At 39.7% G+C, this 27999-nt stretch overlaps 2 protein-coding genes across 4 annotated transcripts; both read right to left on the bottom strand.

Moving 5' to 3' along the window:
- Positions 1 to 6: 6 nt before the first annotated feature.
- Positions 7 to 27423, bottom strand: LOC119482062 (E3 ubiquitin-protein ligase TRIM39-like). Of its 3 annotated transcripts, none has more exons than XM_037759454.1 (8): positions 27278 to 27423; positions 3862 to 4436; positions 3672 to 3767; positions 1705 to 1938; positions 1413 to 1560; positions 1275 to 1301; positions 662 to 807; positions 7 to 573 (listed from the first exon to the last, which is right to left on the bottom strand). In XM_037759454.1, exons 2-8 carry the CDS (start codon positions 4429 to 4431, stop codon positions 142 to 144), a joined length of 1653 nt encoding a protein of 550 aa, XP_037615382.1. In that variant the 5' UTR covers positions 4432 to 4436; positions 27278 to 27423; the 3' UTR covers positions 7 to 141. The 3 variants fall into 3 exon arrangements, with proteins under 3 accessions (XP_037615382.1, XP_037615380.1, XP_037615381.1); XM_037759452.1 differs by lacking the exon at positions 27278 to 27423 and adding an exon at positions 4942 to 5315; XM_037759453.1 differs by lacking the exon at positions 27278 to 27423 and adding an exon at positions 4915 to 4987.
- LOC119482179 (tenascin-X-like) lies at positions 6327 to 27999 on the bottom strand. Its single transcript, XM_037759602.1, has 22 exons — positions 27985 to 27999; positions 27330 to 27429; positions 23609 to 23779; positions 21409 to 21639; positions 21111 to 21210; positions 20763 to 21001; positions 20255 to 20512; positions 19289 to 19546; positions 18093 to 18350; positions 17347 to 17604; positions 16149 to 16406; positions 14951 to 15208; positions 14205 to 14462; positions 13502 to 13759; positions 12281 to 12571; positions 11768 to 11875; positions 10960 to 11202; positions 9722 to 9979; positions 8151 to 8408; positions 7813 to 7818; positions 7300 to 7379; positions 6327 to 7146 (listed from the first exon to the last, which is right to left on the bottom strand). The coding sequence occupies exons 1-22, from the start codon at positions 27997 to 27999 to the stop codon at positions 7078 to 7080; spliced, it is 4233 nt and encodes a 1410-aa protein (XP_037615530.1). The 3' UTR covers positions 6327 to 7077.

The following is a 27999-nucleotide window of genomic DNA, read 5'->3' as shown; positions in this document are numbered from 1 at the left end:
GGAGGGGGCAAATCAGAAACAGGATCCATGTGTGAAAGTATTTATTGTTGTGAATGAAACACAAATGATCTAATTAAAAAAGTGTTCATATCCACAGAGAAAAGTGTTTTAAAAACAGAACATGACATAAAAATATGCACATCATATTGTAATGTCGTCTAAATCCCCTCCTCCGTTGACTCCACCGACGGGGCGGATGATAAGTGGTGATTTGTTGCTGCCGCTGTCACACATGTCTGGGTTAAAAAAGGGAAAAATGGCCTCGGTGAAGTGGAACTGTGTAAAGGAATAGATGTGTGACTTGGCCTCCGCGTCATAGAAGGACACCGTGCCATCCTCGTGGTCCAGAAACACCCCGACGACCTGCGGCCTCTGAGAGAGACACAGCAGCTCCGCCTGTACCGCACATGCCCGGTACTCGCAGCCCTTCCTCATACAAATTGTCCAATAACCGTCCTCTGGACTCAGCGTGACCACACCCTTCCTGTCGACCGAGTGCCGAGCCACGCCCAGGTCCCACGCCGTTTTGTCTCCCACGTCTACCTCCCAGTAGTGCCTCCCTGTGGTGAAACCCTGCGTAGCAAGAGAGGATCAGGTCACTGGGACAGAAAGACATTACATCCCTGCAGGGATGAACACATACAAACACATGTTTATTTACCCTGGTGGCGAGGACACACGGTGCCATGTCAAAACGCTCCGGTGTGTCCACCAGGTTCTGTTCAACATCTCCATCACAGATCTGTCTCCCATCCTCTGATAGAACCAGCCAAGGGTTGGCTGTCCTCGGGTCCAGATGAACATCAACTGGTAGACGGACATAGTTTATATGAATTTTAATTCCCCTTTCTCCAAAGATTAAATTATACTTTTTTTGTTTGAGGTTTCCATCAGTTGAGGTGTCCAGAAAAATACTGAATGAAAAGGAACTAAATCACACTTTCTCTCAGTGTTACAAATATGCCAGTTAGCAGTGTCTATAAGTATCCTGTGGCATGCGTTGTCATGATAAAGAAAAATCAAAAGATTAATCAAGTGTTGTTTGCTTGTTACTTGCAGCCCTAAACTTTTTCAGATGTAATTGTATCTAACACGTCAGATTTCCAGTTCTTTTCAGTGATATTTTAACATTATTCTCAAATTTTTTCAGTATTTAATGGTTTTATTCGAGGTACATTATGTTTCATTTGGTTGAGAAATGGGGCAAAAGATGAGAGAGAGAGGGATAGAACACTGACAGATGCTGAACAATATGAGAGATTGTTTTACTGTACCTGCATACTGCTGCATCTTCTCATGCTCTGTAAGTTAAGAAGAACACATTGTTGAAAATAAAATGTTCAAGCATTCAATCTGTGATCATGACATTAAATGTAATAGTAGTAATGAAAAATGTTTTTTTAGAAGCCGACCTTGAATGGAAAGCTTTTTTAAAGCCGACTGAAGCTGCTGTTCGATGCTGGCCACCGCTCTCCTTACGGTCCCCAAACATGTGACTGAATGGACGATTATGTCAGAGCAGGCTTTGGCAGATGGAGGACAACTCAGAGCTGGAAACCTCTGACACGGAGAAGTCAAATAAAGAAGAGAAAAGAAGAGGCCAAGACAAGATGAGGTGAGATGGGAATGATGATGAAAGACAAGAACAACTTTTCTACCAACTACCAAATCAATCAATTATCTTGCGGTGAGATGATCCCTGACCTGCAGGAGATAGAGGTGGTCCTCGGTGTGAGAAAGCTGCTCCATCTCACTCCTCTTCCTCTCCAGCTCGGTGATTTCCAGCTCCAGCTCTGTGACGAGTCTCTCCGCTCTCCGCTCTGCTGCCGCCTGCTTCCTCTGGATCATCTCCACCAGCTCGGCCTGACGTCTCTCCAAGGAGCGAAGCAGAGTGTAGAAGACCTCCGTGCTTTCCATTATGTCCCTCTCTGAATTTTCCTGAAGATAATTGGATAATGAAAAAGAAAAATAATTGTTTAAAGTTCCCCCTCCAATCAAAAATGTGTTTTGCTTACTTTACCTGGATGTTTGACCCTAACTGTACAGAATGATGTATGTGCAGAGTTTGACCCTAGAAAAGTGTTTTCACATTCATCTGCTGAAGTCGGAACTCAGTTTAAAGGTCCCGTGTCGTGCTCATTTTCAGGTTCATACTTGTATTTTGTGTTTCTACTAGAACATGTTTACATCCTGTCATGTTAAAAAAACTTTTATTTTCCTCATACTGTCAGCCTGAATATACTTGTATTTATCCTCTGTCTGAAACGCTCCGGTTTAGTGCATTTCAACGGAATTGCAACGGAATTACGTTCCTAAGCAACATTTTGGGTCCATGTTTACTTCATGTCGGCTGATGTTATTTACAGACACTGCAACAGGATGTCAACTGGGACCTATTTAGAATGTTTAAGTTTAAAACCATGTAATAATCTATATATTGTATATTTGTGACATCACAAATGGACAGAAATCCTAACGGTTTGTTTCAAACGCACAATTTCTGAATACGGGCTGTGTGTATTTGTCCTTATATTGAGCGTTTTGATAGTTTAACAGTATTTATGAAGCACTTAAACCTGCTTTATAATATAAAAGACATGATAATCTCACTTTTTACAATATGTGACCTTTAAGACGTGGACGTACAAGCAGGATTTTGTGACATCACAACTAGTATGGAAGCCAATCACGGTCCAGTATGCAAATTACACAAGTGTGATGTGGAAACTTAAAACCTCCAGTGCACATACACTGAAAATGAACTTTACAGTGAAGTAGTTAAGTTAGTTACGAAATGAAATATATTTTCATATTCATAGTTTCTGGATTTTTTTTTAACCCATTTGTGCCCAAAGACTATATTTAGTATGATAAGGAAAAATAACAAAACATTTGTTCCGATCTGTCAAAAGTCATGGAATTTGGTACGGACATACTTTATGGAAGTATCTAACAGTACATCTTTGAATTTTGAATCACATGAAGAATCTAACTTTTATTGATAGTCAAAGGAAAACTGCATATGTGCATATCTTTGATATTCAACATTGTGCTCCTTGTAGTTTCTGAGATACAGACATTTTCTTATCATACTATGTCTAATATTTGGGCACATGGGATTACTATTTTTTTCATAAAATATGGAGTAACATATGGAGTCTATCGCAAGAACAGTATAGTCCCATCATGTGCCTGAATACTAAATACATTATGATAAGAAAAACTCACTTTTCGTTTGGTTTCTCACAAACCAAACAGTTTGACCGATTTTTAAAATGTCTTCACTTAGGCAAGCCCAGAGAACACTTCCACCGAAGGAAATTAAAAACTTCAGTTGCGGGCACAAATGAGGGAGAAGGAGTAGGTGTAGTTTCAGGAATTTTCAACAAACTTATTGAAAGAATATTTTCATGTTTTTCATGTCTGAAGGGGACCTTTAAATAGAAGTAATATTTACAACAAGTGATCCTCATAGCAGTGGGAGTAGTACTTGTATAAGTAGATATAAATAGATTCCAAGCAGAATAAAGATATATTAATATATATTTTTAGATGTATTGGGATTATTATTATAGTTGTACCAGTCTGCTTTGCACACACTGCACTTTAACTGCTGCTTCAATGGCCCAATTTCCCAACAGGAAACGTTCAGTTAAGCTGTTCTGACTCACTTTGCTGAGCTCCACAGAGTGTTTGATCTCCTCCACTTTCTGCAGCCGGTCCTGGATCATCTGCTGAACATCAGCCTCGATCCTTTTCATCTGAGCCTGAACATCAGCACAGGAACCAAAACCAAAACTAAGTCCAAAGGCTGTCAATGTATTTGATGGGATGATGGCACAATGATGATGAGGACCTCACCTTCTTCTCCTGACTCTCTCGCTCCACGGGGACGGTGTCGTGACAGCGGTGGTCGGTCTCGGTGCACAGCACACACACACACCTCTGGTCGCTCCTGCAGAACAGCTCCAGGAGCCTCTGGTGCCTTTTACACATCCGGGTCTCCAGCGTCGCCATGGGTTCAGTCAGCTTGTGAATCTTCAAGGTGGCGACTCTCAGGTGTGGCTCCAGGTGACCCTCGCAGTACGAGGTCAGACACACCAGGCAGGACTTCAGGGCCTTCGTTCGCTTCCCCACGCACACGTCGCAATGTATGAATTGTCCCACCACTGACATCACACCGTTCTGCCTTCTCGCTCGGATCTGCTCTGACATTTCCTTGGCGAAGGAGTTCTCGCAGAGCTCTGGGCGGCCCTCGAAGGCCGTCTGACATTTGGGACAGCTGACGGCGAGGCTGTCGTCCCAGTGGGATGTGATGCAGGTGAAGCAGAAGCTGTGGCCGCAGGGGATGGAGACGGGCTCAGAGAAAACCTCCTGACAGATGCAACACTGAAACTGCACCTCTGACAGGAGAACGCTGGGGGAGGCCATGACCTCTGAAAAAAAGAAAGAAGATTGGCGTTAATTGGTTACGAATAAGAAATAAATCATTTACAGTCTGAGTCACAGAGGGAGCTTTTGTCTTTATTGTCCTCAATGAAGGCATTGTAAGTACTTTTATTACAGCTAGAAACATCTGAACTTCCTGATCATTAACTTTAAACAATTCAAAGCACACTGGCCAAAGTCCAGCCGCACAGTCACAAATCAGTGTCTCTCTCTCTCTCTGTAAGCTTAGCTTGAAACACGGATTGAATACATCAATTAAAATCCAAAGACAACACTACAAGTGCAAATACATCAACCTGCAAGTTTTAAAGTATCACACTGCCATAATTCACTGCACACCGCACTCTGGGATGAAGACTAATGGCTTCAAATATTAGTCCCTCTTATATTCCATTTAACCTGCCTGACACATAATCAAAACTGAGAAATGATTGTATTTGTTTTAATCAGAATGCTAACACATACCCATCTGTTATTTTGTCTTGGTCCTACCTTGTTGCTGAATGTGAAACGTGACCCCTGAGTAAGCAAATGCAAACACTGGCACTGCGGTTGTGAAGCCAAAGTCCTCGCCGGTTTCAATATTAACCACTCCCTCTGGGAGGTGTTTTTCCCTCCAGAGCTTTTCAACCACCATGTTGTTCCAGGGTGGGAGGAGTAATGCCTAGATCAGGTGCCTTACTGGGTTTGCATTGTGTAGAAATCCTTTGTATTGTATTATATAATAGAATTGTATTTGTATTGTTTTGCATTGGACTGAGCAACAACAAGGAAGTACTTGAATAAAGCTCAGTCACATTCATCACTTCACCAATCCAAGGCTGTTTGTTTCAAATGGACAGAAACATACTTTATATATTCACACACATTATCACAATACTATAACAATAACAAATGAACAATGCCAAACAAATTATAAAACTATCACAGAAAAGATCTTAAGAACAGTAGATTTGTTTTGGGAATGATCCCTGCTGCTGTTACACCTTTACATGAAGTACAGGAAGTGAAGTTGTATAAAGTTATTTCAAAACCTAAAATAAAAACAAAATAATAAATAAAAAAATATATATAAATCCTGGATCAAGTGACCTCTACTTGACCATCATGAGTCCGAAAATACATGCTACACACTTGAGGCGTAAAAAAAGAAAGTAAAACAATAAAGGGTAACACTTCATTTACAGGTCAGCAAATTTCATGGTAATTAAAGGGGACATATCATGCTCATTTTCAGGTTCATGCTTGTATTTTAGGTTTCAACTAGAACATGTTTACATACATTAATGATAAAAAAAACACGTAATTTTTCTCATACTGACTGTCTGAATATACCTGTATTCACACTCTGTCTGAAACGCTCCATTTTAGTGCATTTCAACGGTATGGCAACGGAACAGCTGTTGCATTGCGTTGCTAGGCAACAGCTTTGGTCCATGTTTACATCCTGTCAGTTGATGTCATGCATATACATTGCAACAAGAAATAAACTGGGACACATTTAGTATGTTTACGTTTAAAAAGTGAAACGGTGTAAATATTGTAGATTTGTGACATCACAAATGAACAGAAATCCTGACGGCTTGTTTCAAACGCACAGTTTCTGAATACGGGCTGTGTGTATTTCTCCATGGATTGAGTGTTTTGATACTTTCACAGTATTGATATATCACTTAAACCTGCTTTATAATATAAACAACATGAAAATCTCACTTTTTACAATATGGGACTGTTAGAATCCCCGAGCAGTCATGGAGGAAATGAGGATCAGTCTGGATGGCATTTCAGCATAGAAGCATTTATTTTCCTTTTCACACCTGTCACACATGTTGCCTCCACTGTAGTATTCCCCCAAATGGACTCAAACTCACTTGAAATTTCTTTGGAATTACTGCCAAATTACCCCAATATTTACCTCAAAATTTATCGAAAGTTACTTTATTATAAACATTATTTAATAAATTTATTCCGCAATTTCCCAATAGCTGGTAATTAATGATATTATAAAAATTGTGAATGGTAGGGAAACAACTTCAAAAAGATCCTGGAAAAAACAACAACATACTTCTTAAGAAATTCTGTTTTCTCTTTACAAAATGACCAGTGCAATCCAAAGTTGCAGTGTGATTGGCGCATGTATTGAATCATTTACTAAGAGTGTAAAACGGTAATAGTATGTTGAAATGTTTTGTGTAGTAACTGCTAAATCAATATAATATGATGATTGATGATGGATTAGGGATGTCTTAAAACTATCTGTCAAACTAGATGTGCACTCGGAGAGCGCAGACCTCCGCCAAGGCGGGTTTCATGTAAGTCGCTGCCCCCCCCTGGATCGCTAATGGATTGTTCATTGTGCCACACCCCACCCCTTTGAAAAATTTCATTCAGATCGGTTGCGGACTTTTGGAGTAATCCTGCTAACGGACAAACCAGCAAACCAACAATCAAACCAACGCTGGTGAAAACACAACCTCCTTCCTAGGCCTTTCGGCCTTGACAGAGGTAACTACATTTCATTGGAATTTGATTTTTTTCCCCAAGTCTAAATAACTTAAAAAAAAAAAAAAATGTTTTTGCATGGCAGATCCATTCTCTCATTTTTATCTCGTCTTTCGTCCACTGGTCTCATGTCTCATCAGTCTTCCGAATCTTCAGGGATAATGACTGTGGCGACAATCCATATCGTCTGAAGAGCTAGATTTAAAAAAAAAAAACAAACAAACAAAAAAAAAACATTCACAAACAACAGAAAAAAATGTTATGACAGAGCAAAATTATTTGAATTAAGTGAATACAAACTAGTCATGACATGTGAAAATAATGAACCAAAGCAGCAGTTAGTCTCACCTCCATCAACATACTCTCCATGTCCGACTCTGACAGCCGAACAGATGACTTTAATCTGACGTTCAATCCGACAACATAATCTGTTGACACAAAAACAGAAAATAAAACACACGATAATATAGATGGATGATGTATTGCATTAATATAGCAGAGTGTTCAAGATCATTTTGAATATAATAACCATAAAACTATACTTGCTTCAGTTTTTACAATTAGTTAATATGATTAATATATATAATAATATACAGTATATAACACAGTATGAACACAAATTTTATTCTTACATAAATTGATGATATATAAAATGATTGTACTGTAGCCTTACAAAAAAAACGTTTGACATCTGCTCTGTACACGCTACTACTTTAAAAACATTTAAAATCTTTTTATTTATTTATATAATTGTGAAGCAGAGATTTATTTTCTGGTGTCCCCTGCTGGAGCTGTTGCCCCCGCGACCCGATCCCGGATAAGAGGTTGAAGATGGATGGATGGATAAATGTATATACTTACGAGGCCCTTTTGTTGTAGGACGCAGAGTCGAAGGAGTTTTGGCAAGATGGTGTTTATTTACATGGAAAGAGGAATATATTAAGATGAACTGATTGTTGGTAACTCTTGAAAATGTGATATAGAAATGTATCTATAGTGTAATATAAACTTTAGTTTGAATTAAGTGAAGCTTTTGTTGCTGCAAACTGTTAGTTAATACAACTACATTGTAACTAAGCTCGTAAACCATATCTATATTAGGCTAGCTATCCAAATGTATATTTCATCATATAGTATATTATTGTGTGAAACAGTCTTATGACTGCTTAAAAACACATTCATTAAGTGACATATCTCACCAGTGGCTGCAGTAATGTTTACTCCTCTGCTTCTGACACTCTCAAACACAGAGAAGAGAGTGAATGTGTATTTAGTTCCAGCAGTGAGAGATGAGACTGTGTGAGTTACTGCTCCATCTCCATCTGGTGCAGTGATGTTTATCTCTGAACCATTAAACTGGAGAATAAAGCTGACATTGTTGTTCACTTTATTCCACTGCAGAGTGATACTGGTCTCATTTTGTCCTGTTGATCTGAAGCTTTCTGCGTTCGGAGGAGCTGAGACAGCAAAAAGAGAAGGGGATGATATTATCAAAAAAGTATGTAAAAAAATATTCATTCACCAACTGGCTGTCAAAGTTGCTTCATTTTGCATCCCATTTTTAGATGGAGCTCCTGAGGTGATTCTACTTTCAAATTATGCTAGCTTTCCAACATCGTCGATCCCATCTTTAACCGAATCACTGTGTGAGTGTATTGGACGAGACAGCTGTAATGAACAATAAATGAGGAACTCAAAAATGAAAAGCCCTTTAAAGGGATAGTTCAGGTGTTATGAAGTGGGGTTGTATGAGGCACTTATCCGTAGTCGGTGTATTACCTAAAGTAGATGACGGTCGGCACGCAACCAGCTTGGAGAAGCAGACAGGAGTTACAGAATGGAACCAAAGCAATGTATTACTGTGGACGGGGGCGGCAGCAAAACTTATTTTAGACACCTAAAAGAAAGGCTCGCCTAAAAAAATCAATCTCAGTTTAAGTGTACGCTATATTTGAAATATTTTCACCGCTTTACCTTCCCTTCAGACAGCCGTTTCCGATGGGGAACTGAAGCCGCTGGATCCATCTATGCTCTCATCAAAGACAAATTCGCCAAATTGACAAATAAAAACAGTAATTTTACCTCGCAGAACCTGAGGGTTGCTGGTCTACCGCTGCCTCGATTTTTTTTTTCTGTATTGTTGTGTGACTTTGGTGAATCCAAACTAACCAAAGTCTCGACATAACACAAACAAACTAACCGATGGAGGCAGCGGCAGACCAGCACCTCCCGTGTTCTGCCAGGTAAAATTACAGTTTTTTCAATGGAGCCTGGTGGCTTTGGCGAAAGCATCGATAACGGCTTCAGTTCGGAAACATAGACTGTATAGCTGTCTCACGGCAAGGTAAACCGGCGAAAATATTCTAAATATTGTGTACAATTAAACTGATATTTTTTTTTTTGGTGGGCCTTTCTTTTAGGTGGCTAAAATATTTTTTTTTGCTGCCCCCGTCCACAGCAGGACATTGCTTTGCTTCTGTGCTACTGTAGGTAATACACTGACTATGGATACGTACCTCATACAACCCCATTACAAAACACCCAAACTATCCCTTTAAGTTGGATTACGACAAGAAAATTAAGGAGTTTAATGTGTTGGCTAATAAAGTACTCAATTTAAAATTCATATACTGTGTAAGTAGAGGAGCTGGACATTTAGTGACACAATGGCAGAGAGCAAATACATTTTAGTTTTACACTGTCACACTGAAAATAACGTGATGGCTCACTGAGTTGCAACAGTGCATCTTTTTGAAATCGTATATCTTACCAGTGATTGCAGCGATGTTTACTCCTCTGCTTCTGATGCTCTCAAACACGGAGAAGAGAGTGAATGTGTATTTAGTTCCAGCAGTGAGAGATGAGACTGTTTGAGTTACTGGTCCATCTCCATCTGGTGCAGTGATGTTTATCTCTGAACCATTAAACTGGAGAATAAAGCTGACATTGTTGTTCACTTTATTCCACTGCAGAGTGATTCTGGTCTCATTTTGTCCTGCTGATTTGAAGCTTCCTGCATTTGGAGGAGCTGAGACGGAAAAAATAAATTAATTTTATGAACTCAAACCCTCTGGGTGATATAATGATTCATTTTGCATTCCCACATGAAAATGAATGCTCAGAATGAGGTGTTTCATTTAGAAAGCATTATGTTTTTGAATCCAAGTGTCACATTTTATACAGAATTTTAAAAAATCACACAGCATTTGAGACCAGAGGCGTACTAAAAAAAAATACTATTGGAACTTAAACAAAACTCAAATTTGATCTTTCTAGTTGAAAATAACATTTTACTGTGTAGGTCAGGGGTCAGCAACCTTTACTATCAAAAGAGCCATTTTAGGCAAAAAAAAAAAAAAATCTGTCTGGAGCCGCAAAATATTTGAGCATTGTGATGAAGGTAACACAGCTTATAGTCTAAGTATATAGTATATAAGTCTAATGCAGTGAGGGCCAAAGTGCAAATGTACTACGGAGTATTAGGGTCACATTGAGGGAAAACATCTGAGATTTCCAGAATAAAGTCATAATATTACGAGAAAAGAAGTTGTAATATTACGAGAATAAAGTCCTAACTTTACAAGAAAAAAGTCGTAATATAACGAAAATAAAGTCATAACTTTGAGAAAACACTCATATTACGTGAAAAAAAGAAAATGACACGTAAAATTACTACTTTATAATATTATGACTTTATTCTCATAATACTACGACTTTTTTCCTCGTAAACCTTTGACTTTATTCTCGTAATATTATGACTTTATTTTCGAAATCTCTGATTTATTTTTTTTCCTCAATGTGGCCCTAATACTCTGTCATTTTAAAAATCCACAGGGAGCCCCTGGAGAGGGGCTAAAGAGCCGCATGTGGCTCCGGAGCCGCAGGTTGCAGACCCCTGGTGTAGGTGAATACCGTATTAAGTTAAATTTGAGTGCAGATTCAGTGAGTGAATATTATACCCATCAAATCATTTGCTATACTCAATAGTAATTAAGTAAAGTATCTCACCAGTGGCTGCAGTAATGTTTACTCCTCTGCTTCTGACGCTCTCAAACACAGAGAAGAGAGTGAATGTGTATTTAGTTCCAGCAGTGAGAGATGAGACTGTGTGAGTTACTGGTCCATCTCCATCTGGTGCAGTGATGTTTATCTCTGAACCATTAAACTGGAGAATAAAGTTGACGTAGTTGCCCACTTTATTCCACTGCATACTGATAATGGTCACATTTTCACTTGTTGATATTGAGCGTCCTGCGTTTTGAGGAATTGAGAAAGGAAAAGGAGCCGTGAGAAATTGTATTAACAAAGGACTGTCAGTAAAAGTGTCAATGATCTTTCTGGCTGGTTGAAGATGATCCATTTTGCATCCCTACGTGCAAATGTATGCACACAATGGGTGAAAAAAGTACAACCGGTGTTTGAATTAGAAAGCGTTTTGTTTGTGAATCCAAGTGTCAGATTTTAAACAGAACTTAAACAGATCACACAGCATTTGAGACCAAAGACGTACTAAAAAAAAGTAACTTGAAGGACTCTCAAATTTGATCTTTCTGGCTGAATATAACATTTTACTGTGTAGGCGAATACAGTACTATGTTAAATGTAAATGCAGATTCAGTGAGTGAATAGTATAATATCAAACATATTCTGGTTTTACTGTAGTGTTGAGTCCTAACTTGAGTCTATACTGCATAGAAAGTAAGTCAAGTATCTTAACAATGGCTGCAGTAATGTTTACTCCACTGCTTCTGACGCTCTCAGGCTGTGTGAGTTACTAGTCCATCTCCAAATGGTGCAGTGATGTTAGTCTCTTTACCATTAAACTGGAGAATAAAGCCGACATTGTTCTTCACTTTATTCCACTGCAGAGTGATTCTGGTCTCATTTTGTCCTGTTGATCTGAAGCTTTCTGCGTTTCGAGGAGCTGAGACAGAAAAGGAGCAGTGAATGAATTTATCAAAATAATACATTTCTTTAAAACTGACCTTTGTTCTCTAAAATCTTTATAGTGATTCCCTTATTTACGTCCCAGATGAATGAAATCTGGCGTTGCGTATAAGGAACATAAGAAGTGAGACAGTCTACAACTCCTGGATTAAATTTTCATGTTTTAAATATGACAAATAGCATTTTTGTTTAGTAAGAGATCTGATCAATAATTAAAAAAAAAGAATCAAAAGGAGTTTTAAATGTGATATTTTTACTTTGTTTAAAAGCACATACTGTGTATGCTGTGAAGTGGGACATTAAATGAGGAAATATAATGACCAGCAAATAAATACATGTTCATTTTACACTGGTGTGAAAAGTAGATGATGGTTTGATAGGCAGCTACTGTGTAAAATAATGAAGTCAAGTATCTCACCAGTGACTGCAGCAATGTTTACTCCTCTGCTTCTGACACTCTCAAACACAGAGAAGAGAGTGAATGTGTATTTAGTCCCAGCAGTGAGAGATGAGACTGTGTGAGTTACTGGTCCATCTCCATCTGGTGCAGTGATGTTTATCTCGGAACCATTAAACTGGAGAATAAAGCTGACGTTGTTCACTTTATTCCACTGCAGAGTGATTCTGGTCTCATTTTGTCCTGCTGATTTGAAGCTTTCTGCGTTTGGAGGAGCTGAGAAAGAAAAACATTATTGACAAAGTGTATTAAAAGTATAATATGCAGGAATTTTCTAAAAAAAAACCCTCTCATTCATCAATTATGCGCCACTAGAAATGTTTGGTGGTGTCTCTATCTATAGAGACCCTGCAGCCCTCTGCCTTTATTTAGTCTTTACTTCTTATTTTGCTGTGTTCGGGACTCTTCTGGGCGTCAGCGAACAGCCTTTGGGACCCCCTGTGGGGGTGTTACCCCTAACCAATAACAGCTCGCAGGGTGTGCAGCCTGTTCGAGTCGTCAAATACCGCCGCTTTGTCACGCCCCTTGGCGTCTGATTCTGAGGCACAAGTCCCACTTTAGCTCTGTCAGATACAAAGCGGCCTTATTTGACGGATAGGATCGGGTTGTGTGTTTTTATGTGCATGTGCTCCAGTGTTCCCACTGTTCCTCTGTCTCTGTCTGTAGTTTGACTGAGAGCAGCGCTGAGTCACATTCATAGCGTACAGGATGAAGTCTGCCCTTCGGCTGCATTCATTCAAAATCTGGCAACTCGGCACCTTCCCGTAGGGTGATGCGTACTTAGGTGTTTATTTATTTGTGCTTTAGGACGTAACTGTTGTGAAACAATCAGAAAATAACGCTTTATTTCTCTGACTCATTGCTTTGTTCTCACTGACGCCGCTCCCTCTCTTCATTCATTCTATAGCTCATTCGACCATCATTGCTCTCTCTCTCTCCCTCGCTCACTTATTGAGCCAACCAGTGGCCAACTTTGACTGCCGTGTGTTTACAAACAGCAACCGGCAAATGTAACATATTATTTCTTTAACAAAGGACTATCAGTAAAAGTTTCAATGTTCTTACTTGCACTGACAAGTGCAGTGAAAATTGGATGATGGCTAGCTAAGGAGATACAGTGCATAGAAATGTAGTGACATATCTCACCAGTGACTGCAGTAATGTTTACTCCTCTGCTTCTGACGCTCTCAAACACAGAGAAGAGAGTGAATGTGTATTTAGTTCCAGCAGTGAGAGATGAGACTGTGTGAGTTACTGGTCCATCTCCATCTGGTGCAGTGATGTTTATCTCTGAACCATTAAACTGGAGAATAAAGCTGACATTGTTGTTCACTTTATTCCACTGCAGAGTGATTCTGGTCTCATTTTGTCCTGTTGATCTGAAGCTTTCTGCATTTGGAGGAGCTGAGACAGAAAAGGAGCAGTGAATGAATTTATAAAAAAACATACACTTCTTTAAAACTGACCTTTGGTCTCTAAAGTCTTTATAGTGATTCCCTTTTTTTCGTCCCACATGAATGAAATCTGGCACAGAGTATAAGGAACACAAGAAGTGAGACAGTCTACAACTCCTGGATTTAATTTTCATGTTTTAAATATGACAAATAGCATTTTTGTTTAGTAAGAGATCTAATCAATAATTTTTTTTTAAAAAGAATCAAAAGTAGTTTTAAATGTGATATTTTTACTTTGTTTAAAAGCACATACTGTGTATGCTGTGAAGTGGGACATTATATGAGGAAATATAATGACCAGCAAATAAATACATGTTAGTTTTACACTGGTGTAAAAAGCAGATGAAAGTTTGATAAGTTGCTACAGTGTAAAGTAATGAAGTCAAGTATCTCACCAGTGGCTGCAGCAATGTTTACTCCTCTGCTTCTGACGCTCTCAAACACAGAGAAGAGAGTGAATGTGTATTTAGTTCCAGCAGTGAGAGATGAGACTGTGTGAGTTACTGGTCCATCTCCATCTGGTGCAGTGATGTTTATCTCTGAATCATTAAACTGGAGAATAAAGTTGACATTGTTGTTCACTTTATTCCACTGCAGAGTGATACTGGTCTCATTTTGTCCTGCTGATTTGAAGCTTTCTGCGTTTGGAGGAGCTGAGACGGAAAAAGGAACAGTGAGAAAATATGTTTAAAAAGGACTATCAGTAATAGTGTCAATGTCCCTTTGGCTGTTAAAGATGGTCCATTTTGCATCCCATCACAAATAAAAGCTAATGCTGCCTGTTGGTAATATAATAAGAGAAACAATTCTTTCTATTACTAAGAATATTGTTCTGGATCCAGGTGTCACATTTCATAGTCACACCCATCACACTTTATTGGACAACAGAGATGTACTCAACAATAAATACAGAATCATAACAGGAGAAGAGTTTTAATGATATTCAGTCTGGGTCTAAAAATATTTTTCTGGGTGGGTCGAAACAGTGTTGAGTTATATAAACATGCAAATAAAGTGTATGTTGTGAAGTAGCAAATTAATTCAGTGAATAGAACACTGAGCATGTAAGTCGTAGTTTTAAAAATCAGATAATGGCTAGCTAAGTAGATACAGTGCATAGAAATGTAGTGACATATCTTACCAGTTACTGCAGTAATGTTTACTCCTCTGCTTCTGACGCTCTCAAACACAGAGAAGAGAGTGAATGTGTAATTAGTTCCAGCAGTGAGAGATGAGACTGTGTGAGTTACTGGTCCGTCTCCATCTGGTGCAGTGATGTTTATCTCTGGACCATTAAACTGGAGAATAAAGCTGACATTGTTGTTCACTTTATTCCACTGCAGAGTGATACTGGTCTCATCTTGTCGTGCTGATTTGAAGCTTTCTGCATTTGGAGGAGCTGAGAAAGAAAAAGAGCATTGACAAACTGTATTAAAAGTATAATATGCAGGAATTTTCTAAAAACAATGTATGAATGATACAAAAAAAATCCCTCTAAGTCATGACTTATGACACACTAGAAATGTGTGGCTGTGTCTGTATCTATAGAGACCCTGCAGCCCTCTGCCTGTATTTAGTCTAGTCTTTACTTCTTATTTTGCTGTGTCCGAGACTCTTCTGGGCGTCAGCGAACAGCCTTTAAGGCCCACGTTGGGGTTTAACCCCTAACCAATAACCGCTCGCAGAGTGTGCAGCCCGTTCAAGCCGTGAAATACCGCTGCCTTGTAATGCACCTCATCGTCTGATTCCGAGGCACAAGTCCCACTTTAGCTCTGTCAGATACAAAGCAGCCGTATTTGACGGATTGGAACGGGTTGTGTGTTTTTATGTGCATGTGCTCCAGTGTTCCCACTGTTCCTCTGTCTCTGTCTGTAATTTGACTGAGAGCAGCGCTGAGTCACACACGAAGTCTGCCCTTCGGCGACATTCATTCAAAATTCAGCAACTCGACACCTTCACGTAGGGTGATGCGTACTTAGGTGTTTATTTATTTGTGCTTTAGGACGTAACTGTTGTGAAACAATCAGAAAATAACGCTTTATTTCTCTGATTCATTGCTTTGTTCTCACTAACGCCGCTCCCTCTCTTCATTCATTCTATAGCTCATTCGACCATCATTGCTCTCTCTCTCCCTCGCTCACTTATTGAGCCAACCAGTGGCCAACTTTGACTGCCGTGTGTTTACAAACAGCAACCGGCAAATGTAACATATTATTTCTTTAACAAAGGACTATCAGTAAAGGTCTCAATGTTCCTACTGGCACTGACAAGTGCAGTGAAAATCAGATGATGGCTAGCTAAGGAGATACAGTGCATAGAAATATAGTGACATATCTCACCAGTGACTGCAGTAATGTTTACTCCTCTGCTTCTGACGCTCTCAAACACAGAGAAGAGAGTGAATGTGTATTTAGTTCCAGCAGTGAGAGATGAGAATGTGTGAGTTACTGGTCCATCTCCATCTGGTGCAGTGATGTTTATCTCTGAACCATTAAACTGAAGAATAAAGCTGACATTGTTGTTCACTTTATTCCACTGCAGAGTGATTCTGGTCTCATTTTGTCCTGTTGATTTGAAGCTTTCTGCATTTAGAGGAGCTGAGAAAGAAAAAGAGCATTGACAAACTGTATTAAAAGTATAATATGCAGGAATTTTCTAAAAACAATGTATGAATGATACAAAAAAAATCCCTCTAAGTCATGACTTATGACACACTAGAAATGTGTGGCCGTGTCTGTATCTATAGAGACCCTGCAGCCCTCTGCCTGTATTTAGTCTAGTCTTTACTTCTTATTTTGCTGTGTCCGAGACTCTTCTGGGCGTCAGCGAACAGCCTTTAAGGCCCACGTTGGGGTGTAACCCCTAACCAATAACCACTCGCAGAGTGTGCAGCCCGTTCAAGCCGTGAAATACCGCTGCCTTGTAATGCACCTCATCGTCTGATTCCGAGGCACAAGTCCCACTTTGGCTCTGTCAGATACAAAGCAGCCGTATTTGACGGATTAGAACGGGTTGTGTGTTTTTATGTGCATGTGCTCCAGTGTTCCCACTGTTCCTCTGTCTCTGTCTGTAATTTGACTGAGAGCAGCGCTGAGTCACACACGAAGTCTGCCCTTCGGCTGCATTCATTCAAAATCCGGCAACTCGACACCTTCCTATAGGGTGATGCGTACTTAGGTGCTTATTTATTTGTGCTTTAGGACGTAACTGTTGTGAAACAATCAGAAAATAACGCTTTATTTCTCTGATTCATTGCTTTGTTCTCACTAACGCCGCTCCCTCTCTTCATTCATTCTATAGCTCATTCGACCATCATTGCTCTCTCTCTCCCTCGCTCACTGATTGAGCCAACCAGTGGCCAACTTTGACTGCCGTGTGTTTACAAACAGCAACCGGCAAATGTAACATATTATTTCTTTAACAAAGGACTATCAGTAAAGGTCTCAATGTTCCTACTTGCACTGACAAGTGCAGTGAAAATTGGATGATGGCTAGCTAAGGAGATACAGTGCATAGAAATATAGTGACATATCTCACCAGTGACTGCAGTAATGTTTACTCCTCTGCTTCTGACGCTCTCAAACACAGAGAAGAGAGTGAATGTGTATTTAGTTCCAGCAGTGAGAGATGAGACTGTTTGAGTTACTGGTCCATCTCCATCTGGTGCAGTGATGTTTATCTCTGAATCATTAAACTGGAGAATAAAGCTGACATTGTTGTTCACTTTATTCCACTGCAGAGTGATACTGGTGTCATTTTGTCCTGCTGATTTGAAGCTTTCTGCATTTGGAGGAGCTGAGACGGAAAAAGGAACAGTGAGAAAATATGTTTAAAAAGGATTATCAGTAATAGTGTCAATGTCCCTCTGGCCGTTAAAGATGGTCCATTTTGCATCCCATCACAAATAAAAGCTAATGCTGCCTGTTGGTAATATAATAAGAGAAACAATTCTTTGTATTACTAAGAATATTGTTCTGGATCCAGGTGTCACATTTCATAGTCACACCCATCACACTTTATTGGACAACAGAGATGTACTCAACAATAAATACAGAATCATAACAGGAGAAGAGTTTTAATGATATTCAGTCTGGGTCTAAAAGTATTTTTCTGGGTGGGTCGAAACAGTGTTGAGTTATATAAACATGCAAATAAAGTGTATGTTGTGAAGTAGCAAATTAATTCAGTGAATAGAACACTGAGCATGTAAGTCGTAGTTTTAAAAATCAGATGATGGCTAGCTAAGTAGATACAGTGCATAGAAATGTAGTGACATATCTTACCAGTGACTGCAGTAATGTTTACTCCTCTGCTTCTGACGCTCTCAAACACAGAGAAGAGAGTGAATGTGTATTTAGTTCCAGCAGTGAGAGATGAGACTGTGTGAGTTACTGGTCCATCTCCATCTGGTGCAGTGATGTTTATCTCTGAACCATTAAACTGGAGAATAAAGCTGACATTGTTGTTCACTTTATTCCACTGCAGAGTGATTCTAGTCTCATCTTGTCGTGCTGATTTGAAGCTTTCTGCATTTGGAGGAGCTGAGAAAGAAAAAGAGCATTGACAAACTGTATTAAAAGTATAATATGCAGGAATTTTCTAAAAACAATGTATGAATGATACAAAAAAAATCCCTCTAAGTCATGACTTATGACACTAGAAATGTGTGGCCGTGTCTGTATCTATAGAGACCCTGCAGCCCTCTGCCTGTATTTAGTCTAGTCTTTACTTCTTATTTTGCTGTGTCCGAGACTCTTCTGGGCGTCAGCGAACAGCCTTTAAGGCCCACGTTGGGGCGTAACCCCTAACCAATAACCGCTCGCAGAGTGTGCAGCCCGTTCAAGCCGTGAAATACCGCTGCCTTGTAATGCACCTCATCGTCTGATTCCGAGGCACAAGTCCCACTTTGACTCTGTCAGATACAAAGCAGCCGTATTTGACGGATTAGAACGGGTTGTGTGTTTTTATGTGCATGTGCTCCAGTGTTCCCACTGTTCCTCTGTCTCTGTCTGTAATTTGACTGAGAGCAGCGCTGAGTCACACACGAAGTCTGCCCTTCGGCTGCGTTCATTCAAAATCCAGCAACTCGACACCTTCAAGTAGGGTGATGCGTACTTAGGTGTTTATTAATTTGTGCTTTAGGACGTAACTGTTGTGAAACAATCAGAAAATAACGCTTTATTTCTCTGATTCATTGCTTTGTTCTCACTGACGCCGCTCCCTCTCTTCATTCATTCTATAGCTCATTCGACCATCATTGCTCTCTCTCTCCCTCGCTCACTTATTGAGCCAACCAGTGGCCAACTTTGACTGCCGTGTGTTTACAAACAGCAACCGGCAAATGTAACATATTATTTCTTTAACAAAGGACTATCAGTAAAAGTTTCAATGTTCCTACTTGCACTGACAAGTGCAGTGAAAATTGGATGATGGCTAGCTAAGGAGATACAGTGCATAGAAATATAGTGACATATCTCACCAGTGACTGCAGTAATGTTTACTCCTCTGCTTCTGACGCTCTCAAACACAGAGAAGAGAGTGAATGTGTATTTAGTTCCAGCAGTGAGAGATGAGACTGTGTGAGTTACTGGTCCATCTCCATCTGGTGCAGTGATGTTTATCTCTGAACCATTAAACTGGAGAATAAAGCTGACATTGTTGTTCACTTTATTCCACTGCAGAGTGATTCTGGTCTCATTTTGTCCTGTTGATCTGAAGCGTTCTGCGTTTGGAGGAGCTGAGACAGAAAAGGAGCAGTGAATGAATTTATAAAAAAACATACACTTCTTTAAAACTGACCTTTGGTCTCTAAAGTCTTTATAGTGATTCCCTTTTTTTCGTCCCACATGAATGAAATCTGGCACAGAGTATAAGGAACACAAGAAGTGAGACAGTCTACAACTCCTGGATTTAATTTTCATGTTTTAAATATGACAAATAGCATTTTTGTTTAGCAAGAGATCTGATCAATAATTTTTTTTAAAAAGAATCAAAAGTAGTTTTAAATGTGATATTTTTACTTTGTTTAAAAGCACATACTGTGTATGCTGTGAAGTGGGACATTATATGAGGAAATATAATGACCAGCAAATAAATACATGTTAGTTTTACACTGGTGTAAAAAGCAGATGAAAGTTTGATAAGTTGCTACAGTGTAAAGTAATGAACCCATCACACTTTATTGGACAACAGAGATGTACTCAACAATAAATACAGAATCATAACAGGAGAAGAGTTTTAATGATATTCAGTCTGGGTCTAAAAGTATTTTTCTGGGTGGGTCGAAACAGTGTTGAGTTATATAAACATGCAAATAAAGTGTATGTTGTGAAGTATCAAATTAATTCAGTGAATAGAACACTGAGCATGTAAGTCGTAGTTTTAAAAATCAGATGATGGCTAGCTAAGTAGATACAGTGCATAGAAATGTAGTGACATATCTCACCAGTGACTGCAGTAATGTTTACTCCTTTGCTTCTGACACTCTCAAACACAGAGAAGAGAGTGAATGTGTATTTAGTTCCAGCAGTGAGAGATGAGACTGTGTGAGTTACTGGTCCATCTCCATCTGGTGCAGTGATGTTTATCTCTGAACCATTAAACTGGAGAATAAAGCTGTCAGTTTGGTTAATTTTATTCCACTGCAGAGTGATACTGGTCTCATCCTGTCCTGTTGATCTGAAGCCTTCTGCATCGGGTGGAACTGAGACAGACAGAACAAGTTATAAAAGCTCTATAGCTGTATAGTATGGCCTTCCTTACTTGTAAAAATACACACAGTATTCTTGTTTCTGCTTTTCTTTCCATTTTTTCCAGACTTAACCATGTACATGCTTATCTTTCAGCGTGAATTAAAGTTATGATATATTGTATATTTTCTAATATACATCACAGAACTATCTTAATCCAATCACGAGCTTCTATAAAGTCTGAGCAGAAATAAGATGCATTACTTGTTGTGTAACAGATGAATGGTAATCTGAGGAAGCAGTTATCATCAGACCACCGCCCTGAGTCATTGAACGACGTAGTGACACATTCCTCTGCGCCGGAGCTTGGTTGCTCGTTGGCCCAGTGTCGAAACAGAGAGGGGCTCCCATCGGACCACAGTTTTTCCCGGTGCAGACCTATCCACACAAAGTCCCCACCTGCCAGGTTGGTGATGATGTCATTGTCCGTCCAATTTCGTATACTGAGAGAGAAACAGCAGCATGTATGAGCATAACTGGTGAGGCAAAACAGATATTGCTTGGTTGCATTTCTGTACTATGTCTTGGAGTATTCATTAGTGCATACTCTACCTGGCTAGATCGACATAATTCTCCCTGCAGAATCTCTGAGCTTCGGTCCAATTTGAAAGTGTGTCGACCTTAACAAAGGATGATGTGTCGTTTACTGTACCTGGAAATATACGGATGAAGAGAAGTTGTAAACAATGTCAGGATGGAATCACAACACTCATTTTTATTTGGATTCTGTGGGATACTCTCATGTCACCTCCTCATAACAAATACATAGCAGTGGTGAGATGTTTCTGGAAATGTAATGTAGAGGATCCATTTGGCTCTTTCTTAATTTATACCCTATAAGAGAACTAACCGTTGTAGCACACAAAGCGTTGTTGGGCGTTGCAGTCACTGTCTCCCCAAGTCCCAAAGTATGGTCTCCCAGTAATAAGCTCCACACAGTACTGTTGTCCTTCAAGATTGTTGGGCTGATCGTCATACCAGTTTCTAAACTCTGTTTCTCCTGCACCGTAGAAGCTGCTGTCACTCAGGGACCATCTCCAGCTGCTCACCAAATCATCATAGAGACCTATCCAAGCCTTGCCTGTTCGAAAAAGATGTTCATTATATAAAACAGCTACATTAGAAAGGTTTTATATGGTGAACAGACATAAAATGTGAATGATTTCACTGATCATCGCTTAAATTATGTCTCCCTTTTTTCATTGAAGGCTTTTGTTGTTCTTTCACATTTCCACATGATCATATTTAATAATTCTATCAATTCATAGTTAGTTTATCAAAAACTTGGTTGTTGCCTGACTTTTGTGTATGTCTATGGTTCTACATATACTGTATATAAAAATTATGTATGTATGACGAGGTGTCGCATTATCAGGAATTAATGGGCGACGGGGGGGGGCCAGAACCGACCAACCCACAGTCTCCGCGAAGTCCGTTAATTGCCGATTATGGACACCTTGAAGGACTTTATCCCGCTTATACCATGGTCACTTGCTAAATTAAAACAGAATTAAGACCATTCATTTGTATTTTGACGCGTATTGCAACCAAAATCCATGACTCCATTTCCCTGGAACAATCATTACCATCCCGTTCACCAAATTTTGATTAGCATAACGCTAGCATAAAGCTAAGCAAGCTAATAACATTGTGTACCGCTGAAAAACAGTGACCGCCTACTACATATTACTGACGCAGTATGCAGCATACAGTACATACTGCGTTCCTCAGTAGTATGCAGTATGTGACGGTTAAAGCGATGTATTTTGCAGTATGCTAGACCAGGCTTTAGCCTTTAAACCAGCTCTTGAAGCGCTGGACAAAAAAATAAACTCGTACCACTATTACAATATTATCGAAAAATACAACTTTGATTTTGTTATTTATGTTATGCGTATTTACTTTATAAGCTACTGCAGGTTTAAACTATTTGTCCTATCAGCTCATAATGAAGTGAGACAAACAGGATCATCAACGAGGGGAGACGGGAAATATAAAACATTGATCCACAAAATTTACGTTACTCAAACTGCTTTTTCAGTTACAGCAACAACAGAGTGGACTGATCTCCCTCCAGATATTAGAGTAATGTTAAAAAGGGTCATGTTGTCTCAGCATATTATCTCTCTGCCCCGTCAGAGGAGGCTCTTTCCCTCGCCTCTTCCCTCGCCACTCTGCTGCTCTGTGGCCGGCCCGCGGGCGATTGTGGAGCTTTTCAACTCCAAAAAGTCAGATAAACACAGGTTCCTGTCAATTTATAATGGACATCTGTGTTGTGATATGTAAACAAACTATCCGTCAACAAGGAAATAAAAGCCCCTCGTCTACAGACTGGTCTCTAGTGAGCTCCAGCAGCTCATAGCGGTCTCTGAGCGTGACTACCCGGCTGGCTGGCAGCGGCTCCAGCAGGCGCTAGCTAGCTGTCACGGCTTTTTGTGGAGCTTCTAAACTCCGACAACGGTGGAACAAATGTTCGATTCGCCATCTGACTTCGTAAAGCTGCGGATATTAAAAATCTACACAGTTGATTTCTGGCCTCAAAAACTTTCAGAAGTGAATTTAGGGTCGAAAAATGCACAAAAAATGAGCCATTTTTGGCTTCTGTTATTTTAATTGTAGCCTGTAGCGGTCCAGCGCTTTGCATTGTGGGATACAGTAGGCAAGGTACACTGGTCCGATGCATACTGACGGCTTTTTCCAAATCAGTACGGCATCCGGGTATTTTTTGGCATACTGTAGACTTTGCTTTTGTTCGCATACTGTATACTACATACTACATTTTGGCCAAATCAGTACGTACTACTAGTATAGTATGCGGTTTCAAATACAGCTAACTAACTAACTAACTTTGTAACATTGTAACTAACTTTACATTCAGTGTTGTAAATAAGATATTCTGATTGAACTGAACTGAACAGACAGTTTCAGACTGACTACTAAGTAGGTGTCCATTATCAGGAATTAACGGACATCCTGCAGCCAATCAGAATCAAGTATTCAAACAGACCATGGTATAAATGTTATGTACGATTCCAATATTGAGAACTTGCCTGTGTAGTTTGACGTGGTGCTGATAACGGCACTGACGTCAGCTGTGCTCTCTGCGGTGGCCAGGTCGGTGTAGACCTGTCTGCAGAAGCTCTGGGCTTTAGTCCAGTTCAGTGGAGTGCTCACAAAGTAGTACTGACGAGTTTGGGCAGAGCCAACACTGACCAGTGCTCCTAAAACAAAGCATATTCAGTTTGTAATAAAACTTGCTTTTTAAAAAAAAAAAAATATATATATATATGTATACTCTCTATGTTGTTTTACAGTGAATTTGAAGAGGCATCAGGTGGATTCAACAACAATGCTGTGGGGCTTTCCAGAGCTTCTTCCACAATGCTGAGATTTTTGTACGCTAACTCTCAGTACAGAACAGTAAACACCACTTTGAAAGGAGTTTAAAGGCTGTATTTCTGCACTGTGAGAAAAATAACCCTCCCTCCCCACCATTTCACAGACTGGGTTGTTTTGTATCACGACCACATAGCGTGTGAAAACAATGAATGCTTCATTAAACCTGAACCAGACCTGCTGGATTTAATCATTTAATGTTTTAACATTTTGTCATTCAGCTTCAGCCTGATCACGTTTCAGTCTGTCTCACAGTGCATGATTCACTGTTCGGAAATAAATAAGCATGTGAAACTGAGCAGACAAATGTGAGCTGTTAAGGCACTGGACTCCAGTGAGATTTAAAAAAAAGACTCTTTTAGATAAAACAGGAAGCAAAGCAAATGTGAAGAAATATCTGTACAGTATGACTATGTATATAATTACATACATAAAGACATACAGTACGGCACACCTTCCTCTCCCCCTGTATTATCTATTCATTGACTTTCTTTGTCACTGTTCCATAATCTTCATTTATGACTATGTTGTTTGGCAACACGTGAAGCTACTCGATGTCCTCCCGGATCCATATTATTCAGACGTTTACAATCCATCTTTATTTTTGTCATCCTGATTGTCCATACTGTCATTTTATTATTTTGGTTATTCTGCACACACATCTATTGCATGTCTGTCGACTGTCCAGGGAGAGGGATCCCTCCTCTTTTGCTCTCACTGAGGTTTCTTTCATTTAAAAAGGTTTTTTTGGGGAGTTTTTCCTGATCTGAATCGAGGGTCTAAGGATAGAGGATGTTGTATGCTGAAGACTGTAGAGATTTTAAATCCCCTTTAGGCAAATTTGTGATATCAGACTATATAAATAAAATTGACTTGACTGGACATGAATATGATTTATTTTTTAAAATCTGTACTTAGAATTCCTGCCCTAAAAACCTGTGCAGGAAAATACCCATTATATCAAACAACTGATTAATTAACAAACACTAAATAAGAGTTGTCGTCATTTTATGCATTTTCTGTCTTATAAGTTGTCCTCTTTGTCTCAGTTAAGACTGCTTAAGTTGTCATTGCTTAAAAAGACGAACAGCCGGAATAATCAATCAAGAGGCACCAACCTGTGAGCACAAAGATGATCAGCCCATAATCCATGAGCTAAATCTTTGAAAAAAAAAATGCATTTGGAGAGAAACATAATGTTAATTAATTCCTTCTAAAAATGTGTCCATTCATCTTTCACATGAGTTACATATTGATGTACACTATGCCAGTATATAGATACACAATACATTTCCCTGCAGAATATAGTCTAATTATTGATTCTACTTACCATTTACTCTTAAACCTCCTCCTGCTTCAGACGCCCCTGTGTGCTGTGCGCTGCTTGTACAGAAGCTAAACCCTGATGTTCAGAAGTGCTCAGTCGTTATGACGAAGACAACACTGGAGGATAAATCAGGAAGTGGCTGTCTTCATGAATGACTGACTGTCTTTGTGTTTTTCTTTGAAATGCAGTGATTGAAAGGTATGCAGATCTGGCCGAACCCAACCTGTCTAGGTGCTTACCCCTCCTTTCTCTCATGCTACACAGCACAGAGCAGTCTTCTGTCGTTTATAATGACTGGGTTTCATGGGTAAAAGTCTTTAATGTCATTGGTTGGCTTTTATGTACTTGTATGTCCTTACAACCAGGATGGAAATCCAGGCGGGATGGAGGTGTATGACTTGGTTGAAAGATGAGCCGATAAGTCAGACTATCTTTCTTTTTACTGGTTATTTTTCAGCACGTGACAAAAAGAACTTCACAATCTCACCCGTGGCAAAAAAAGACAGCTGGACAATGAAACAGGTTTCTCCCAGGTAAAACAGACTCCCTTGACTGAAAAAGCATTCAACTCCCACCTTGCTCTGACAAATTAGCTCTCAACCTCAGGCTCCTTTTCCAGCTGGCCTGATTACCAAATGGACCCTCCCAACAATAAAGGACACCTGAACACTCCCCAAATAAATGAATTAACTGTATTTACAAATAAACCATCACCATACTAATATATACAAAATACACATGACTATACAGTCTAACACAAGTTAGATAATTACATAATTTGTTTAATTTCTTTCAGTTAAAGTGTTTACACATTCAATTTCACCATCAATTCAGAAAAGTAACACTCACTTTAGTGCAATAGCTTCCTCTTTACCAACATGATGCTTACCTAAACCCAGGTTGGTGTCATATTGCTGAAATGACCGTTTAGGTGAATTGAAATCATTCCTGCAAAACCTACATGTATCTGAAAGTAATGATTAATGAGTGTTGAGGAAGCAGTTGCCCACAGATGATGTGGGATTTCCCTAGCCGGAATTGTTTTTAAGGATTCCGATCAGCCTGAGTGTTAAGACCACAGGGTAGAACACATGCGCAGTGGGACTGATGACGCGTTGATGACGCGTGACCCTGCCTCCTTCCTTCTGAGAGCAGAGAGATACGTGTGTGGATGTGTTGCGAGACATCGAGGTGCGGCGGGAGCTGCTGGCCGCCCGCGGTGAGAAAGAAAAAAAAGCGGTAGATGACGGGATGAGAGACAACGTAGTGTAACGTTATACAGACATAACAAGGCTGCTGAATGAGAGAGGCATCCGCCGATACGTTACACGGAAACACGCCGTGTTAATAATAAGACAACCACCTCACGGTACCGCCAGCTGTGAGCTGTGATCTGTTTTTAAAGTCACGCACCTTGGCGGAGATCTGCGCTCTCCGAGTGCCATTCTAGTTAATATTATTACTCTCTATCTTGACTGTGTTTTTCTTTTGGTACATTAACTGCCTTTTTCAGTCACAGTCAATCTAGTAACACAAAATGTTATATCACACAGTTGTTACCTTGTTTATGTTACATGTTTCTGACCATGGTATTTAGAATTTCAATAATAGTTTACACATTTTCATTTTCTCTGATGGTCAGATTGGAGATCGGTTTTCACCTCTGTGGTACTCTGTGACGACGTTAGGAGTTACATTGCTTCCTTGTGAACTATATGCCAACAATGATTTCAGTCTCTGCACTGAGTGAGGTGAAATAAATGCAGTTAGAAATCTGATACCAACATATCGGGGCTGTCTGTGATGCTCTACTGCCTCTTGTGGTTAGGACTGGGACTACGGTTTGTGCAGTACACAGATGTCAGACACAGGATTCCCAAAATACTGAGGGGTTTAATCACCTGACTGAATAACGGTCTGTGATGGTAACAAACTACCATGCGTCCTAATGTTGTCTCAATGTGTTTTCCACTTCCTGCGTCCGTTCTGTACTCACCCTGTTTGTGCTGTTGTCGGCACGGTTGCTGAAAGCACTTCTCCTCGGAGACCAAGCCGGCCCTTGACAGCCAGGACGATCCACTCGTGCTTCATGTGGGTCAATTCCTCCTGCAGGTTTGCTTTACTGTCTGGAAGCTGCTGATTCAGGTCCTGATACACACACAAATATAGATGGATGGACACATGAAAGCAAAAAGGTAAGGGTAGCATCTTTTATGAGTATTGTACAAAATATGTAATGTTATTTTGCAACACTTAAATGTTATTTATATATTTACTGGTTTCAGTCATTTGGGAAACAGGTTTAGCATGCATGAGCTCTTCAGGGGGAGAAATCTTTACACTGATAAAATTCATATCCCTCCTTAAATGTTCTCAACTTAGACTAAGTACATGGGGGTAAAGCATGAATGTTGAATGATGCCTTTATAAGGAACCCTCAACATAGTTCCTGGTTTCTTGTTAAATTCTAAATACATGCTACCATCTTTACTGTATGTCTCCTTCTCAGAGTTTTTGTTTTCTGCTGATACAAACATAGCAACTTTCCAAGACAGTCAAAAATAAATCAAATCATTTGTGTTTTGTTTGTTTAGAAAATGTTTACCAGCATGCACGCACATTTTGTTAGCACATCCTGCTCCTGTTTCAGGTAAACACACATTTACACCTAGAAAGTACCTAGTTATACCACATTCTAGTTACTTTGCTCAGGGGCAT

Source organism: Sebastes umbrosus, chromosome 22 (assembly GCF_015220745.1).
Source record: "Sebastes umbrosus isolate fSebUmb1 chromosome 22, fSebUmb1.pri, whole genome shotgun sequence".
Taxonomy (NCBI): domain Eukaryota; kingdom Metazoa; phylum Chordata; class Actinopteri; order Perciformes; family Sebastidae; genus Sebastes; species Sebastes umbrosus.
Note: the sequence above shows the minus strand (reverse complement) of the source record. Positions and strands in the feature narration are given on the sequence as shown.

Bases quoted from the DNA above. Each gene is read 5' to 3' on its own strand.
- LOC119482062 (XM_037759452.1), bottom strand. From the start codon at position 5,086: ATGGTGGTTGAAAAGCTCTGGAGGGAAAAACACCTCCCAGAGGGAGTG. The intron at 1,939-3,671 runs GTGAGTCAGAAC...AATTATCTTCAG, and splicing joins ACTCTGTGGAGCTCAGCAAA to GAAAATTCAGAGAGGGACAT. The intron at 1,302-1,412 runs GTCGGCTTCTAA...CTTAACTTACAG, and splicing joins AAAAAAGCTTTCCATTCAAG to AGCATGAGAAGATGCAGCAG.
- LOC119482179 (XM_037759602.1), bottom strand. The intron at 21,211-21,408 runs GTTAGTTCTCTT...GTATATTTCCAG, and splicing joins ACGCTTTGTGTGCTACAACG to GTACAGTAAACGACACATCA. The intron at 21,002-21,110 runs GTAGAGTATGCA...TTTCTCTCTCAG, and splicing joins AATTATGTCGATCTAGCCAG to TATACGAAATTGGACGGACA.